This window comes from Erythranthe guttata, chromosome 7 (genome assembly GCF_056151865.1).
Source record: "Erythranthe guttata isolate IM_541 chromosome 7, IM_541, whole genome shotgun sequence".
In the NCBI taxonomy this organism is placed as follows: Eukaryota; Viridiplantae; Streptophyta; class Magnoliopsida; order Lamiales; family Phrymaceae; genus Erythranthe; species Erythranthe guttata.
This window is the reverse complement of record NC_142539.1, coordinates 12,577,341-12,593,065: the sequence shown is the minus strand read 5'-3', so window position 1 is coordinate 12,593,065 and position 15,725 is coordinate 12,577,341. Positions and strand designations below refer to the sequence as shown.

Below are 15,725 nucleotides of genomic sequence, written 5' to 3'. Positions count from 1 at the left end.
CTCGTTCTTAGTCTTTTTTATTCCTTTTATGTGTTTTTTGTGGTGTTAGTGTTTTTAAAGGTAAACATGTATACAAGAAGGAATAATGGTTGAAAAGTACAAGTTCCGAAGGTAAAATAAATATTTGGAGAATAAAATTAAAATTACGATTTTGGCAGTGTTCACAATATTTGTCCTACCTCACTCATATAAACTCCAAACGATCTGATTCTAAGAGCATCTCCAACGCTGCCATCAAATGAGGCCCCAAACGAAATAACCGCCAGTTTGATGGCTGGAGTCTAAAAAAACGCTTCCAAGGGAGCCATCAAACCATACCCCATTTTGGGACTCCCTTTCATTTGCCATCAAATATGGGGTCTGAAAAGTGGGGAGCTAAAATTCGGAGGGAACTTCCCAGGGTTTTTTTACATTAAATTAAAAAGGATGGCCCAATTTGGGGTTTTTACACTGAAGTAAAAAACTTTAATAGAGGCCCCAAAACACTGTACCAGACCCAAAAAGAGTGTTTGATGCCCCATTTTTAAGGCCTACCGTTGGAGATGCCCTAAAGGCATTGGAAAGCTATGTGGCAGGAGTAAAACTCTTATTTCAAGACTATTTAAGCTCAAAATCGAGCAATATAATTGTACAGTGTTTATGTCTAATTAATCGGTCTTAGATCCGTTCAAACATAGATTTTTTATTATCCTATTTTATTATGGTTTTTTGTATTCCACAAGCATATTCTATTGATTTCTTGAGAAACATGAGTATTTTTTTTATTTTTTTTTTAATTACAGTTTCATTGAAAATCTATGAGGAAATTGTCGGAATAAATTTCAATATTTATGCAAGTTCGATGAAATATTTATTTCTTCTAACCTTGATTTAATTTATACATGAACTAGTGTTGAAGTGGTTGATGATTGCTTTGATTATTATTAGAACTACGGATATAAGAACATCCGAGTCAAATTGATCGGATTAGATGCTATTAACATGATTGGATAGACATATTCCTATATTTCTCGTAACACCCTCATATATCCCAAATCGGGAAATGTGGGATTTTGTGTGAGCTTATAAGCAGGCCTCCTACTACTACTGGATACCAGGCCTCCTACTACTACTGGATACCAGTACTGTTATGATTTGTGAAGCTCAACAAGTTGAATTAAGAGTGAATTAATCTAGCACAGCAAGCACACACATGGAGCTAACAAGTAAAGAAAAAAACCAGAGGATTTTACGAGGTTCCATCTCGATGTGAGATCTACATCCCCGGGAGCAATACAAGCTCCAATTCACTATAAAACCAGATCAATACAGATACAAAATCAGAACTGATAAATCTCAGCTGTAAACAAGCATGAGATCTGCCATAAACCCTAAAACCCCTCACACAAGTGTTTCTCTCTGCACTCAGTGTATCCCAGTATTGCCTCCTCTCTTACTCCTTGATGCCTCAGTGATATATATAGAGAACTTTCTCTCCAAGCAACTCACGAGAGCCATTCACTCCTTCCACCAATCAAATCAGCTCAAGTGTAACAAACCACATATGGCTAACTAGGATAGCTGAGTAAGAACTTAAACTCACGTGCTTCACACGTGATGAGAGTATAGTGAATAAAATGTGTGTAATCCCGATATAGAAACCATACAATAATAAGTACATTCCACGAACTTTTGGGGATTAGCTTGTAATAGGCATGTTGTGGACCCGATGCCGAGTGGGCCAGTGGATTATGCGTGTCAGGATTACAATATATTGTGACGGCTCATTTGATTAACTTAACATGATATCATAGTTCATTGTGACAACTGGGTTTGATTAACTTAGATGCAAGCATTATTTACAAAAGCAAAGTAAACTCATTTTGTTTGCTTGGATAAACATAAGTTGTGACAATTTCGATACTTGGAAGTAGTGAATAATTTTTTTGTGTGGATACGATATCCCGACTTTAGCTTAGGAGTCTACTTTTACTCTATAGTGATACGTGCACTTGCCTCTGCATTTTCCAACAATAGCTATTATATATTCGAAAAGTCTTTGGAGCTATGTTATATATATTTTCTCCCTCGAAAAAAAAGAAAACCTTGCATATTATTGGACAATGTAATTTAATATTAAAATATTAGAGTTGAGCTTGTTTTTGACATATTCTTCAAGTGTGGATGTCCAGTCTGCAATTCCCACAAAAGTTGTCAAATGTACTCTTACAAGAATCTCGATTTCTTTTTACAAAATATTCCCTTCATTTGATTATGCTGAAGTTGGCTCGGCCGGTTTATTTGATATTATTTGTTGACACATACTATTATGTCACTATCCCCCTATATAAGATCATGAATTTAATTATAGCATCCTTAAATTCCTACAAGGACAATCAAGTAACTTAGAATTGTCCGACACATTATAAAATTTTCAAAAATCAGCAATTTAATCACGCCGAGAAACAAGAAAAACAAGAGTGAAATTAAAAAAAAAAAAAAAACTTAGTTAAACTAATTAAGTAATGATGCATAGAAGAGAAGTAACTGAAGGTTTTCGAGCTCGTGGAATGATCTCAAATTGCATAAAGGACAAAGACGAAGAGCTATCGTTCTTCCGGAATATTCAAAAGCGCGAGAAAGAGCAAGCTGCTAGCCTTCTTCAGCCTGTTTCCGAAGAGTTTGAAGCTAATGGTGAGTCCTAATTATTTGATAGCTCGTGTCAAATACACGCGCATAATCACACGTAGACACATTGTTTTTTTTCTTACAAATAAGTGTGGTGAAGTGTAGGGAACTATGGGCTCTATAGAATGGAATCGGGAGGAAGAAAAGGGGCGGGATTTGATAGTGGAAAAAATGACTACAACTGGTAAATCTATGCTACACCCGTTGAAATCCATCGAATGACCTGATAGCTAATTGCATATATATATATATATATATATATATATATATATATATATATATATAAATATATATATATATATATATATATATATGTGTGTGTGTGTGTTATATTATTTTGGAAATATTGAAATTAATTAACAATTTTGTATATAAGCAATATTTAAATTGATGTTTGGTTAAATATTTATTTTCATTTTTCACATTGTTGAAGGCTAAAAACACCGCCGGCAACGCCTCTATTTCCATCACTTGAGATGGAAACAAATGGCCAAGAATTAGTCATTCAGAGGGAAATACCAATCCAGCCTCTTTCAAGGGTATGTTTTCGAATTATTATCACTACAAGAAAAATTGGTTTCAATGACGATTTTGTATGGTCGCTAAAAGTTAGAAAATGGTAGCTAAAACTTCTAGCGACCAAATTAAGCTTGGTCACCGGTGGTCACAACAGGGTAGTTACTAAAAGTACTCAGTGACAAGAAAATTAATTGGACGCTAAAAGAGAAGATTTAGCGGCGAACTAATAATGGTCACTAAAAATATAATTATTAACGACCAGTTTTTGACTCGCTAATGTAAATTTTATGGTTGCAATAATATTAACATGGTTGCTATAGCAACACATATAGTGGCCATATAATTTTGGTTGCTAAATAATATATACATACAGTGACCATATTTTATTGTTGCTATAGGATATATATTTGGCAACCACATATTTTGGTTGCTACATAATATACATATAGTGACGGTATAAATTGATTGCTAAAATATATGCATATAGTGACCATATATTGGTTGCAATAATTTTTACATAATTTCAACAATTGCATTAATTTACTGAGCAATTCAGACCAATAAAAAAAAATCAAAACAAAACTAAAGATTGCAAATTTGCATATTATCAATCAAATGTGAATATTATAATTTCAGTCTATCATACTCAATACAATAATAAATCAATCATTCTGAAAAAATATTGCTATAATTATTTCATAACAAGTTCCACTTCATAAATTGTTACGCGACAACAAATGACTTCCACAATAACGTTCTTTCACTTCATCAAACACTACCTGAAAAGGAAAAAAAACAATTATTCAATTAGAAGATGAGAAATCATATGATAGAATTAATTTCAATTATTTGTCCACTTAGTAGCACTCATAATGCAATAATGTATATGGGCTGTTGCAGAAGTAGCTACTTACCTCATCCGGTCCATGTGTTTAATGTGATACATTGTCTGAGAATTATTAGTTGGGACGAAAATTCTAATTCATTTGTTCTACTTCACATATTAATTGAGGAAGTTTATAACAAAACAATTAATACGAAATATTGCATGCAATGGAACAGAACTTTGATTAAAACTCGCCTAGATCCCAATGCACAATATAGCCGAACCTGCTCCTCCTGACTCCCTTCATCAATTGACCACCAACCTAGTTACCTGATATAAAAAAATTATCCACAATCAGTAGAAGTAGAGAACTAATTTTGACAAACTTTATGGTTCATTTTTATATAATTTACATTCGATATACCTGGATGCACGACAAATAAATCTCGTATAATCGTAAGCAGCACCCGGGCCCCGGCAATCTAATATAATTTTCTGTATCAGATGCTCCATCTGATGTAAGAGTGTTGATTTGTTCAAATTTATACATGTCAAATCGTCAAACAAAAAACCTGCTCCTTGCTCCCTGCATTGACAAAAGAGAGAACAAATGTGCACAAGACAAATTTCAAATAAATAATGGCCTAGATAGATGCTAACAAAGGACAACCAAGAAATTTACTTAACATACCCTCATATGATGTTATGTATAATTCATGCACATCATAGCAAATAATATTTTTCCTATTAAGCAACAATAAAGATATTACAAAGAAAAAAATAAACATAAATAAATAACACTCTTGAACCTAAATATATGGTACCAAAGAACAAAATTCAATACATACCGACCTTTTTGAGTAGAAGTTTCTTCCCATTGAAATCAATTTTCTCGTTCAGTTCCCACCAGTAATGTTTTGTGTTCTCCAAATCCCAATAGTATTACTTGATCAAAATAAGACGTGCCATACGAATTAAGTAAATAACTTGAAGAAATAACTAACAAAGTTTTCTCACCTCGAGTTAGCACCAAAAGCAGCACCATAGACCAAAATTTTCTTAGGTACACAACAACGAATGACATACCTGAAATAAGAATCCATTAGTTTCTAAAGCTTCACTTTCGATCACATTACTTTAAACTTGTTGCTCAATGTGCATAAGACAAATTTCAAATAATTGATGACTCGGATTGATGCTAATTATGAACATTAAACTAGAAGCCAACGTTACTTGTTGTCACATTTTCTTCCAAAAACTGTAGCAGGCCGTACGCTTATCCAAATTGGGAAAATAATATACCAAATAAAATTTCACAACTTTATCTACATTTTTTATGAAGATACCAACCGCAAATTACTAAGATGACACAGCAATAACAGCCCGAAGAGATGAATACACAATACTGTCAGAATTGTTTTGGACAAACTTGTTTGCTGTCACAGCTTCTTTGAAAAATCATAATAATTTGTAGAGTTATCCAAATTGACCAAATAATATACCAAATAAAACCTGGCAACTCAATATACAAAACTTCAGAAGACACATAGCCTAAATTATTATTCCAACATAACAAAAACAGCTCCGTAAGATGATTAGGCAAAACTGCCCTGTTTCTTGACAGATTCACTGTCGTCTGATTCCGACCCCTAAAAGGCTATAACACGTGCTCGAATTTGAAAAAATTAAACACTTACTCTTAGTTTTCGAGGTCCTCTACGAGTTTTGAGAAGGAATTATTCCCAAATTCACACTCCAAACCCTTCGATTTTGGCTCTGAAACAGGTGCGGTAGCAGATTTTATTTCCCTTAGGGTTCCGGCGAGCAGGCTGAATTTCACACCAAATTTCGGCGACCACCGCCGAATAAAACCGCCGAGCACCACCATCAATGGGAAGCTAACTTCTCGAGCTTTGTAACGGTACCTTTTATCATCAATAATCCACCGTTAAGACCTCCGTTCATTTAATTCTTTGAAGAGCCAAAAGCTGAACTCCAGATTACGGCCACCATCGGCGACCTCCGCCGGAAATCACCAACTCCCGTGTACATCTGAAATCCAATTATTCCAACGGTGGGTCCCAGGGTTCGCCGGAACGGAACGGGAACGGTGCCCTCCGTTCCGGAATCCCTAACCAAACCGATTTTTGCACTGTGACGCGTTGAAACACCGGGATAGCGGCGGGACGGGCGAGATGGAACCACAGAACGGGCCTGTCGCGGCTGGAACGGGTTGGAGCGGCCGAAACGGTAGAAAAAATAATTGGAGGAAAAAAAAAAAAAGGGAAAAGGAAAACGGAAAAGAGGAAGACGGGGAGGCCTAGTCGTGGTCTGATGGACACCTAAAATCTGAGTCAAAAGTTTTTTAAGTTTCCAAAATTTGCAATCTAGTCCTTATTGCTTTTTATTTCTCTTAAAGTAAAGAAAAAATTTTATAGCTTACAATTTCACCCTCTATTTATACTTCTCAAGGTTTAAAAAATTGTTCTAAAATTAAGATTAGAGTTTTAATGATAATTTGTATAGTATTCTACTATAATATTAATATTAAAACTTATTTGATATTAATTATATTTTTCGTATGTTTATTATAATTTATCCGTTCCTGCCGTGACGCGACCGCGACGCAGTCTTTCCATTATTTGAAAGAAATGCGTGTAACGAAAGAATGATAATGAACAAGCTAACCGGATTTGTTCAAGGGAAAATCTAAATCCATCTAATGATGGTACCAAATGTCTATTTCATAATTCAAAAGAAAACCTAAGAGTCCTCATAGCCTCAATGCCAAATGTCGTACATAATCTTTATAGATGTATATAGGGATAATTACAATTTTGGTCCCCCAAGTTTGCACGTTTTTCACTTTTGGTCCCCCATTTACCGCCGTCAACAAAATACACACTAGTGTTGTCACATTTTAACACATTTAGTCCCTCCGTCTGTTTGACCGTTAAGTAGTAACGGTCAACGGTTGAATTTGGGGGTTTTCTTTGAGAAAATTGCAATAAGACCCCTGTATTCTTTCAAAATATTATACAAACCTCTAAAATTTTATCAAATCATAATTTAACCCCAATTTCATCAATTAACCAATTTTAACCACTGAACCCCATTTTTCAAAATTTGGTAATCCGACGTTGACTTTCTTCTTAACTCGGTTGACTCTTTTTCCGATTGATCTTTTTTTGCCGCTGTTGACCGGTGTTGAATGTCGAATTAACAGCGTTGACATTTTTTTTCTTGATTTTTAATTTATTTTCATTAAATTGTTGAGTAATGGAAAAATATAATTTAAAAAAAAATTCAAAGCTGATAATCGGCGAGAAAATAATATCATAAAAAAAGTTAAAATAAAGAAAAAAGGAAAAAAATCAACGCATCATCTCAATGATGGAAATATTTTAATACAAAAAAAAAAGATAAAAATTAACGGCCGGTGTTAGCCCCAAAAACCGTTGTACTAGAGTGGTTATCTCATTCCAAATTACTCCGCACATGCCTAATTCATCTTATTAATATTTTTTTTGGAAGAAATTTGGGATGCACTGGCGCTTCCATGAAGAAAAAATTGAAGGGAATAAACAATGGATTTTAGATTTTTTTTTTAAATTGTATTTAGGCCCTAGAAGATAAAAACTTTTTTAGAAGTTTATAATGTTAATATTACAATACTAGATATTAATATAGTATTATTATTGTGTTATACAATAATTGTGTTGATCGGGAAAGAAAAAGTAACAGGAAAAAGTTTGAAAAAAATTAAGAAAAATAAAATAGTCAACATTGTTAACCGAGAATACAATGCCGGTGAACGGCGTCAAAAACAATATTAAAAATAAGTCAATGTCGAAAAAAAAAGTAAAAAACAAAAAATCAACGGCGGTCAACGGTCAGCGGCAATGGTGGTAAAAATCGGGGTCGTTTGTCAAAATTTATTAAATAATGAAATTGTGGTTAAATTATGGTTGAATAAAATTTTAGGGGTTTTTAGAATATTATAGAAGAATGCAGGGGTCAGAGTGCAATTTCTCTATGAAAAATCTCAAATCCAGCCCTAATTCAACAGTTGACCGTTACTTCTTGACGGTCAAACAGACGGAGGGACTAAATGTGTTAAAATGTGACAATATTAGTGTGTATTTTGTTGACGCCGGTAAATGAAGGACCAAAAGTGAAAAACGTGCAAACTCGGGGGACCAAAACTGTAATTATCCCGATGTATATATTTCAACATCAATTAAATGTTGGTTATGTGAATTACCCTTTATATACACACTTACGTGAATAGTGTCACCCAGGATCTATTCACTTAGTGTGTCTAGGTACAGAGTCAAAATATATTTTAGAACAAATTAAAGTGAGAAACAAACATAATTATGTTTTTCAACGTACCTGAGATGTAAACTGTAGTTATAGATATTTATCTTAAGGTGTACTAGTCAAATTAGCACTTAGTCTTTTCGCCCTTAATTATTTATTCTTCGTGTGAACGGTCAAAGTTTTGTTCTTTATGTTTTACAACAAACCTTATATTGACCGTTCACAGAGAAAAATAAATTAAACCATATCCACTTTCAAATCAGCGAAACCACACTAACTGAAGTGCTATAGCTGAAAATGAGATTAGACTATTACTTAATGTGCTTACTTATGTTCCTTTTTATTTATATATTATTGAAACAAGAGATGTCAAAATCTAATTTGTTGCAACTTTATCGTTTTAAAATAAAACGTATCCTTACTATCTTTAAGGAACCTTCTAGTACGTAGCCCTTAATTAAACCTTATGCCCCCAAAAATTATTTCAAATAGATGCACCTAATGATCTTAAATTTTATAATTAGAACGATGAAGTACTCTAGGTTCTTCTATTGTTCTATCTAAGATAAAAAATTAAGATCTATGCACCATAATAAATAATAATAATAAAAATATTTGTGCAATTTAGCACAAAAGTGTTATAGACAGATAATGTGTAAGCAAATAAATAAATTAAATAGAGAGCATAAATAGAATCAATATGCTCATTATAATCTAAAGTTTGACTTTGAAAACATTAAATAATTATGGAATACATCTCAAGATGCCTAGCACAACATTAATATCAAGCCGAGGGGACAATAATATTAACTGTAAGTGGCACTCTTGTTGTAGTAATCAAATATGGATAGTAAATCCTGTCAAATAATAAGTCCATCGAGGGATGCAACTATCATTCACATGGAGCCCAACAACCATCACATATTTATTACCACACATGCATATGTGGTTCAGCCAAATATCAACATACCGAGGGGTACAGTTAAATATTCGCATGAATTCATATATACACAATGATCTTGACATTCTCAATAAGCTAACCTACGCAAAGAGGTCACGAGGGTGGCTTCAATTAGTTCTTTTAAATATCAGATAAACTTAATAACAAGCCATTAGATGTACCCAAATAAATTATTCAAAAATTTAAAGTCGTTGTTGAACACTAAGGCTCTAAAGACATCACTTATGTGCTAACATACTGTATCCAACACTAAGGTTCACTGTATTGTTTTCGAGTCAAACTCACTAATATGGTTATTCATAAAAAATAAGTATGAATTGAAAATATCAAATTCATCTTTATTTTGAATTTGAGCTAAAGATAATGTGAGGCTCACAATTCAATCTTATTTAGACTTATATGGATTAGAACTAAATTAATAAACTTATAATTAGACTTAAATAAAAGGCTTGAGTCAAATATCGAAAAAGTAGAATCCTTATTTGGTTAATAATAACCACTATCCATATTTTGACTCAATTGCGATGGAATGACAATGGATCAGAAGCTTATCAAAAATTATTTTGTATCCTTAATTTTGACCCATTACTCAGAAATCTAAGTTTAAACGGCATAAACTTTATCATCTGAAAATTCCCCAAATTAGCCTTAGAAAACCGAATTTGAAATTCAAAATGAATTTCACTTTATTGACCAAACAAAACCTTAAATGAATTTAAAAGAATTCACATATTGGTTCAGTCCCTCAAAATAATTGAAATATTTTAAACGGTCCCAAAACCTTAAATTAACTTTTTCATTCCTTAAAATTTGCCCTTGCCCCAAATCCAGAAAATCTTACAACATAAAGGACTGAATTGAAATTTCAAAAGAAAAGTCTTTGAGTGAAAACGGACTTGAGATTCAGAATTACTTAGGCTATGTTTGGAAGCGTTTTTGAACTTATTTTGATTTCATTTTGAGGAAATGTGTTTTGGGGGAAGAATTTGAGAATGAAAGTAATGTTTGTTTATGTTTTGGAAGGAGACAAAATACACTGTATCAGTCACATCATGTTTAAAAGTGTTAGAGAAATGTATTTTAGAAGAAAAAAATTGAAAGATGAAGTGATATTTATTTGTTTTTTAGTGAAGACATTTTTTACTGTAGCAGTCAAATCATTTTACTGTAGCAGTCACATCATGTCTGAAGGAGAGAGAAACTTTTGAGATTGTTTTGAGAAAATTATTTGAGAAGTGTAATAAATATAATTTTGTTTTGGGGAATCAATGAAAACAAAATAGAAACACTACCAAACATTGCCTTAATTTGAGTGTGAAAATATTTTCAAAAAATATATCACTGTTTTGGGAGAAACTTTAAAAGTGGGGACTGAAATGCAGTTTTCAGAAACATTGAGGGCCCCGAAACAGATTTTTCATTCTTTCAAGTTGACCCCAGCCCAAAATCAGGAATTACCCAAATATGGGATCGAATTGAAATTTACAGAAACCACTGGGGATTTAATTTGTAATTTTCCAAAAGGTTCATTAAACCCAATTGGATCCGCCATCATCACCTTTTACCAAAACCACCGTGGCCCGCCGCATCACCCACAAAACACCACCAACGGAATAATTGGCACAGGGGAACCCACCACCGGCGAATCGTGTCATCAAACATCGCGAACGACGAAGCCACACGAGTCTTCCTTATTCGCCGTCGAAGACGAAAGAACGATTGTCTGAAATTGAGATATGGTGGTGGAAACCTTAAGGCGGCGGAAACATTAATAACCAAATAGCTAATAGGTGGTGAGAACCCTAATGGCGGCGCGGATTTAGGAAACCATAAGCTTGCGCCGCCGCTGCCTTACGAACGGCCACCGGCAAAACCGTAGCCCTTAATTGCCGCCCTTGTATTTATTGCATCGGTGGTGCCGAAGAATGGCTCGGCCGGAAAACCATATCAGCCGCCATTGATTTACCATTGCGAATTGGAATTTCAGATTTTGCCGTAAAACTTAATTCTTCAATCTTAATTCAATTCATGAGAATTGACTGAACCATAAAAAAACTTATATCCAAAACGGAATCAATCAATAACAATAGAACAATTTCAAATAATTGAATTGTATATCAGATTGGGATTCGCATAAGTAGAGGAAAATTCAGACATGCAATCCAATAATTAAATCTTATTTCAGACTCAATACTAGCCCTAATTTTAGATTTAATGTCTTGACCAAAATTTTTAGATCGTAATTCAGGATTACATAACACAATTATGGATTCAAATTTTGATAACAATTTACATAATCAAATCCATAAAATCATATTTCATATAGCACCTAAATCCCCCGTGATTCAATACATGGTGGCTCTGATATCACTTGTTAGAAATTTTATCGTACAGATATATACTAATTCCTAAGAACCAACATACTTGAATCAACTAGAATTAAACATAAACACGAAAGCATACCTTGTATCATTGAATCGAATCTTTCGAATCTCCACCGGATTTGGGACAGGTCTTCCAAAGAATCCGCAGTTCCTTAATTATCTCTCTAATGATGGATTTTAGAAGAGATAATGATTGCATTTCCTTTGGGGACCACGACCCTTTTATATAACTGTAGAGTCCAGTTACATTATAATTGTGATTCAGCCCTGATATGCCTAATTGGGCCAACCCAATGGGCTTACTATTAATTTACCTACCGGGCCACGAGCCCAATATTGAGGACCACTATCACCGAGGTCCAATCACCTTCAAGTAAGATTTGGGCCCGACAATCTCAACTAAGCTATAAATAAAGGTTTGAACTCATTCCTTAAGGTACGTCCTATTAATTGAGCAATACTATTAACTGTATTCTCTGGAATATTTCCACTATCAGCACGTCTGACTTGAGCGTCAGAGGGGTTTCCGCCGGATCAACCCCCGGCCTAGTTCACGTGTTCTATGATCGCAGGTACCTCAGGATCATCAAGTTGTCAAGCTACTAATCCGCTTTGCTCTCCCAGTTCATTTTCTACACTACCCAGGTGATCTAAACTTTAGCATCATCATTTTGGCGCCGTCTGTGGGAACGATGCAAACCAGATCACGTAGCCAACAAGATCCTCCTGAGGCGTCTGCTCGGAGAGAAAATGACACAGCTAACAACCTCCCAGACCGTGGAGGCTCTGGCTTGTCACATCCTCCTCCTCATGCTCGGGATCCACTACGAGGCCTTCCTCGGATGTCCCACTAGATCCTCAACAGGATTCACTTCTTCCCGCCCTGGGGGTATACTGTGCCCCCAAAACATTCCGCTCGCCAAGGGTTATCAACTCCCTGTGGGTATATAGTGCCCCAAAAATATTTCGCTCGCCAAGGGTTATCGACTCCCTGGGGGCTTACATCTACCCCCAAAATATTTCGTTCGCCAAGGGTTATCGACTCCCTGGGGGCTTACATCTGCCACCAAAAAATTTCGTTCGCCAAGGGTTATCGACTCCTTAGGGTTTTATAGTGCCCCCAAAATATTTCGTTTGCCAAGGGTTATCGACTCCCTGGGGGCTTACATCTGCCCCCAAAATATTTCTTTCGCCAAGGGTTATCGACTCCCTGGGGGCTTACATGTGCCCCCAAAATATTTCGTTCACCAAGGGTTATCGACTCACTGGGGGTTTACAGTGCCCCCAAAACATTTCGTTCTCCATGGGTCATCGACTCTCTGGGGGCCTACTTCTGCCCCCTCGAACGGTTCAGATAACCGAAGAGGACCTTCAGCGTATGATCGCCGAACTTTCAACAAGATCAACTTCTACTTGCTCCTCTAACGGTTCAGATAACCGATAAGGACTTTCAGCGCACGACCGCGAAAGTTTCAACTCATGTTGCCACTGAAGCAACGACACAACCGTGCGCATCCACCTCAGACCATAGGTCTCGAGCGGCTCATCCTAGAGTGGGGGGCTATCCCATCCCAAGGTTGGCATCACCCTTACCTTTCAACTCCAAATGGGTGCACATCTCATCTCAAGAAACGAGTATAATCCCCCTACTCAAAAAATAGAACATCCCCAAAGGGGTGAACATCAACCACCTAAAAATAAAATAAACACAACGAGAAGAAAGAAAAAGAAGAAAGAAGAAGAAAAAAGAAGAAGATGAAGAAAAAAGAAACAAGAAAAAGAAGAAGAAAAAAAAAGAAGAAGATGAAGAAAAAAGAAACAAGAAGGAAGAAGAAAAAGAAGAAGAAAAGAAAGGAAAAGAAAAAAAAAATCAAAAAAAAAAAAGAAACAAGAAAAAAAAAAAGAAGTAAAAGGGATGCAGCGCGTGCACAGCACGCGCGCTTGGTGTAGCGCACTTCTGCAAAAGACACGCCTCGATCCGCGTGAGTGAGGCAAAAAGAAAAAAAAAAGAAAAAAAAAAATATAATAAAATAAAAACATTAAAGAGGGCAGCAGCATAGCGGGCACGCACCTGCCAATGCTGCGCCACCTATCACATCATTGCCATCATTTTCATGACGCAGCTCCCATCACACCCCGCGCGCCCCCCTTTACCTTATCATATCGCGCGCGTGCCTTCCGATACCACATTAATTCGCGCGCGCCTCCACTCTACTCACCAAATCGCGCGTATATTTTGACACGCTTCACCAAATTGCGCTCGAATTTCATCACGATCCACCAAATTGCAAGCCGATTTCACCTCGCTTCATCAAATCGCGCGAGAATTTCAACGCGCTCTACCAAATTGTGTGCTCTCTCCAAATAAAAAAATATTTTTTCTCCACGCCACACCAACGATTAACGAAACACTACAGCATCGATCTACACTCGATACGATCCGATACCCTTTTCGACTTGGCTCCCACATCGACTCGAGAGTGGGGGGCTTGCGAGACAACTCCCACGAGGAGCCAACTCCCTTGGTACTACTACCTACAGTGGGACAACTCCCACGAGGAGCCAACTCCCTCGGTACTACGAACCCGCAGCGGGACAACTCCCACGAGGAGCCAACTCGCTCAGTACTACAACCCGCAGCGAGACAACTCCCACGAGGAGCCAACTTGCTCGGTACTACAACCCGCATCGAGACAACTCCCACGAGGAGCCAACTTGCTCGGTACTACAACCCGCAGCGAGACAACTCCCACGAGGAGCCAACTCGCTCGTACTACAACTCGCTCAGAGCGACCTCAATCTGCACACTCTTCAGTCGCGCGTTATCCAACGCTCCAACAACTTCGTTGCGAGACAACTCCCACGAGGAGACAACTCGCACGCAATGCACTACATAATCGCAAGCTCAAGTTATCACGATTACAACCCTAGAAACACTTAGAGATATTATGGGAATCTCTATAGCCTGGCCAGCTTGGTTACTCAAATTTATCTACTTGTTTTCGATGGGTCCTTCATTAAAACGTGGCCACGGTCCAAACATGCTTATGACCCACGAGGTCTAACAAGGGGCACGATCCCCATAAAAAAAAAAAAAAAATCTTGAGAGCCTGATCCCCTCCTCAAGTACATCATGCTCAAGATTATATGTAAACACATACAAGCAACGCGTCAAAACATTGACAATATCGATAAATAACAACTCCCACAAGGAGAATACTCGCTGCGTGCTATTACATTATCGCGAGACAACTCCCACGAGGAGCAAACTCGATAAACTCTATTACCCCGCAACGAGACAACTCCCACGAGGAGATAACTTGATCCGAGCTACTACATCGTCACAGGACAACACCGACGACTCAAGTGACTTACATCACGACAACTTGGTCGCGCTACGCGCCAACGCACCTTCACGCCCCCCCGACACACGCTCCAACGCGTTTTCGCACACCATCGACTACTACAATTTTCACTCTCGACACGATCTGTCACCCATTTCAACATGGCCCCCACATCGACTCGATAGTGGGGGGCTTAATGATATGCCTAATTGGGCCAACCCAATAGGCTTACTATTTATTTACCTACTGGGCCACGAGCCCAATATTGAGGACCACTATCACCGAGGTTCAATCACTTTCAAGTAAGATTTGGGCCCGACAATCTCAACTAAGCTATAAATAAAGGTTTGAACTCATTCCTTAAGGTACGTCCTATTAACTGAGCAATACTATTAACTGTATTCTCTGGACTATTTTCACTATCAGCACGTCTGACTTGAGCGTCGGAGGGGTTTCCGCCGGATCAACCCCGGCCTAGTTCACGTGTTCTATGATCGCAGGTACCTCAGGATCATCAAGTTGTCAAGCTACTGATCCGCTTTGCTCTCCCAGTTCATTTTCTACACTACCCAAGGTGATCTAAACTTTAGTATCATCAAGCCCCATCAATAAATCACAATTAAGCCCTAATTGTCTCTATACATTAGGCTCATAATTATAGTCTAATGCCCATAAGTCCAACGCAATAATCTTTATTTAAT

General features: G+C 36.8%; 2 protein-coding genes and 1 long non-coding RNA gene across 5 annotated transcripts in view; 2 read left to right on the top strand and 1 right to left on the bottom strand.

The window, feature by feature from the left end:
- The window catches only part of LOC148769721 (uncharacterized), a 100,023-nt gene that overhangs the window by 12,977 nt on the left and 71,321 nt on the right, over positions 1-15,725 (top strand). The window lies entirely within an intron of this gene.
- Positions 2,508-3,365, top strand: LOC105953932 (uncharacterized). The gene is made up of 4 exons (XM_088820853.1): positions 2,508-2,673; positions 2,773-2,851; positions 3,101-3,206; positions 3,291-3,365. The coding sequence occupies exons 1-4, from the start codon at positions 2,508-2,510 to the stop codon at positions 3,363-3,365; spliced, it is 426 nt and encodes a 141-aa protein (XP_088676979.1).
- LOC105955284 (uncharacterized) lies at positions 3,770-6,465 on the bottom strand. Of its 3 annotated transcripts, XR_016032261.1 has the most exons (5): positions 5,710-6,465; positions 4,865-5,098; positions 4,704-4,756; positions 4,437-4,598; positions 3,770-4,342 (listed from the first exon to the last, which is right to left on the bottom strand). It is a non-coding gene; the product is annotated as an uncharacterized LOC105955284 (long non-coding RNA). The 3 variants fall into 3 exon arrangements; XR_016032260.1 differs by having other exon boundaries at positions 4,704-5,098; XR_016032259.1 differs by lacking the exon at positions 4,704-4,756.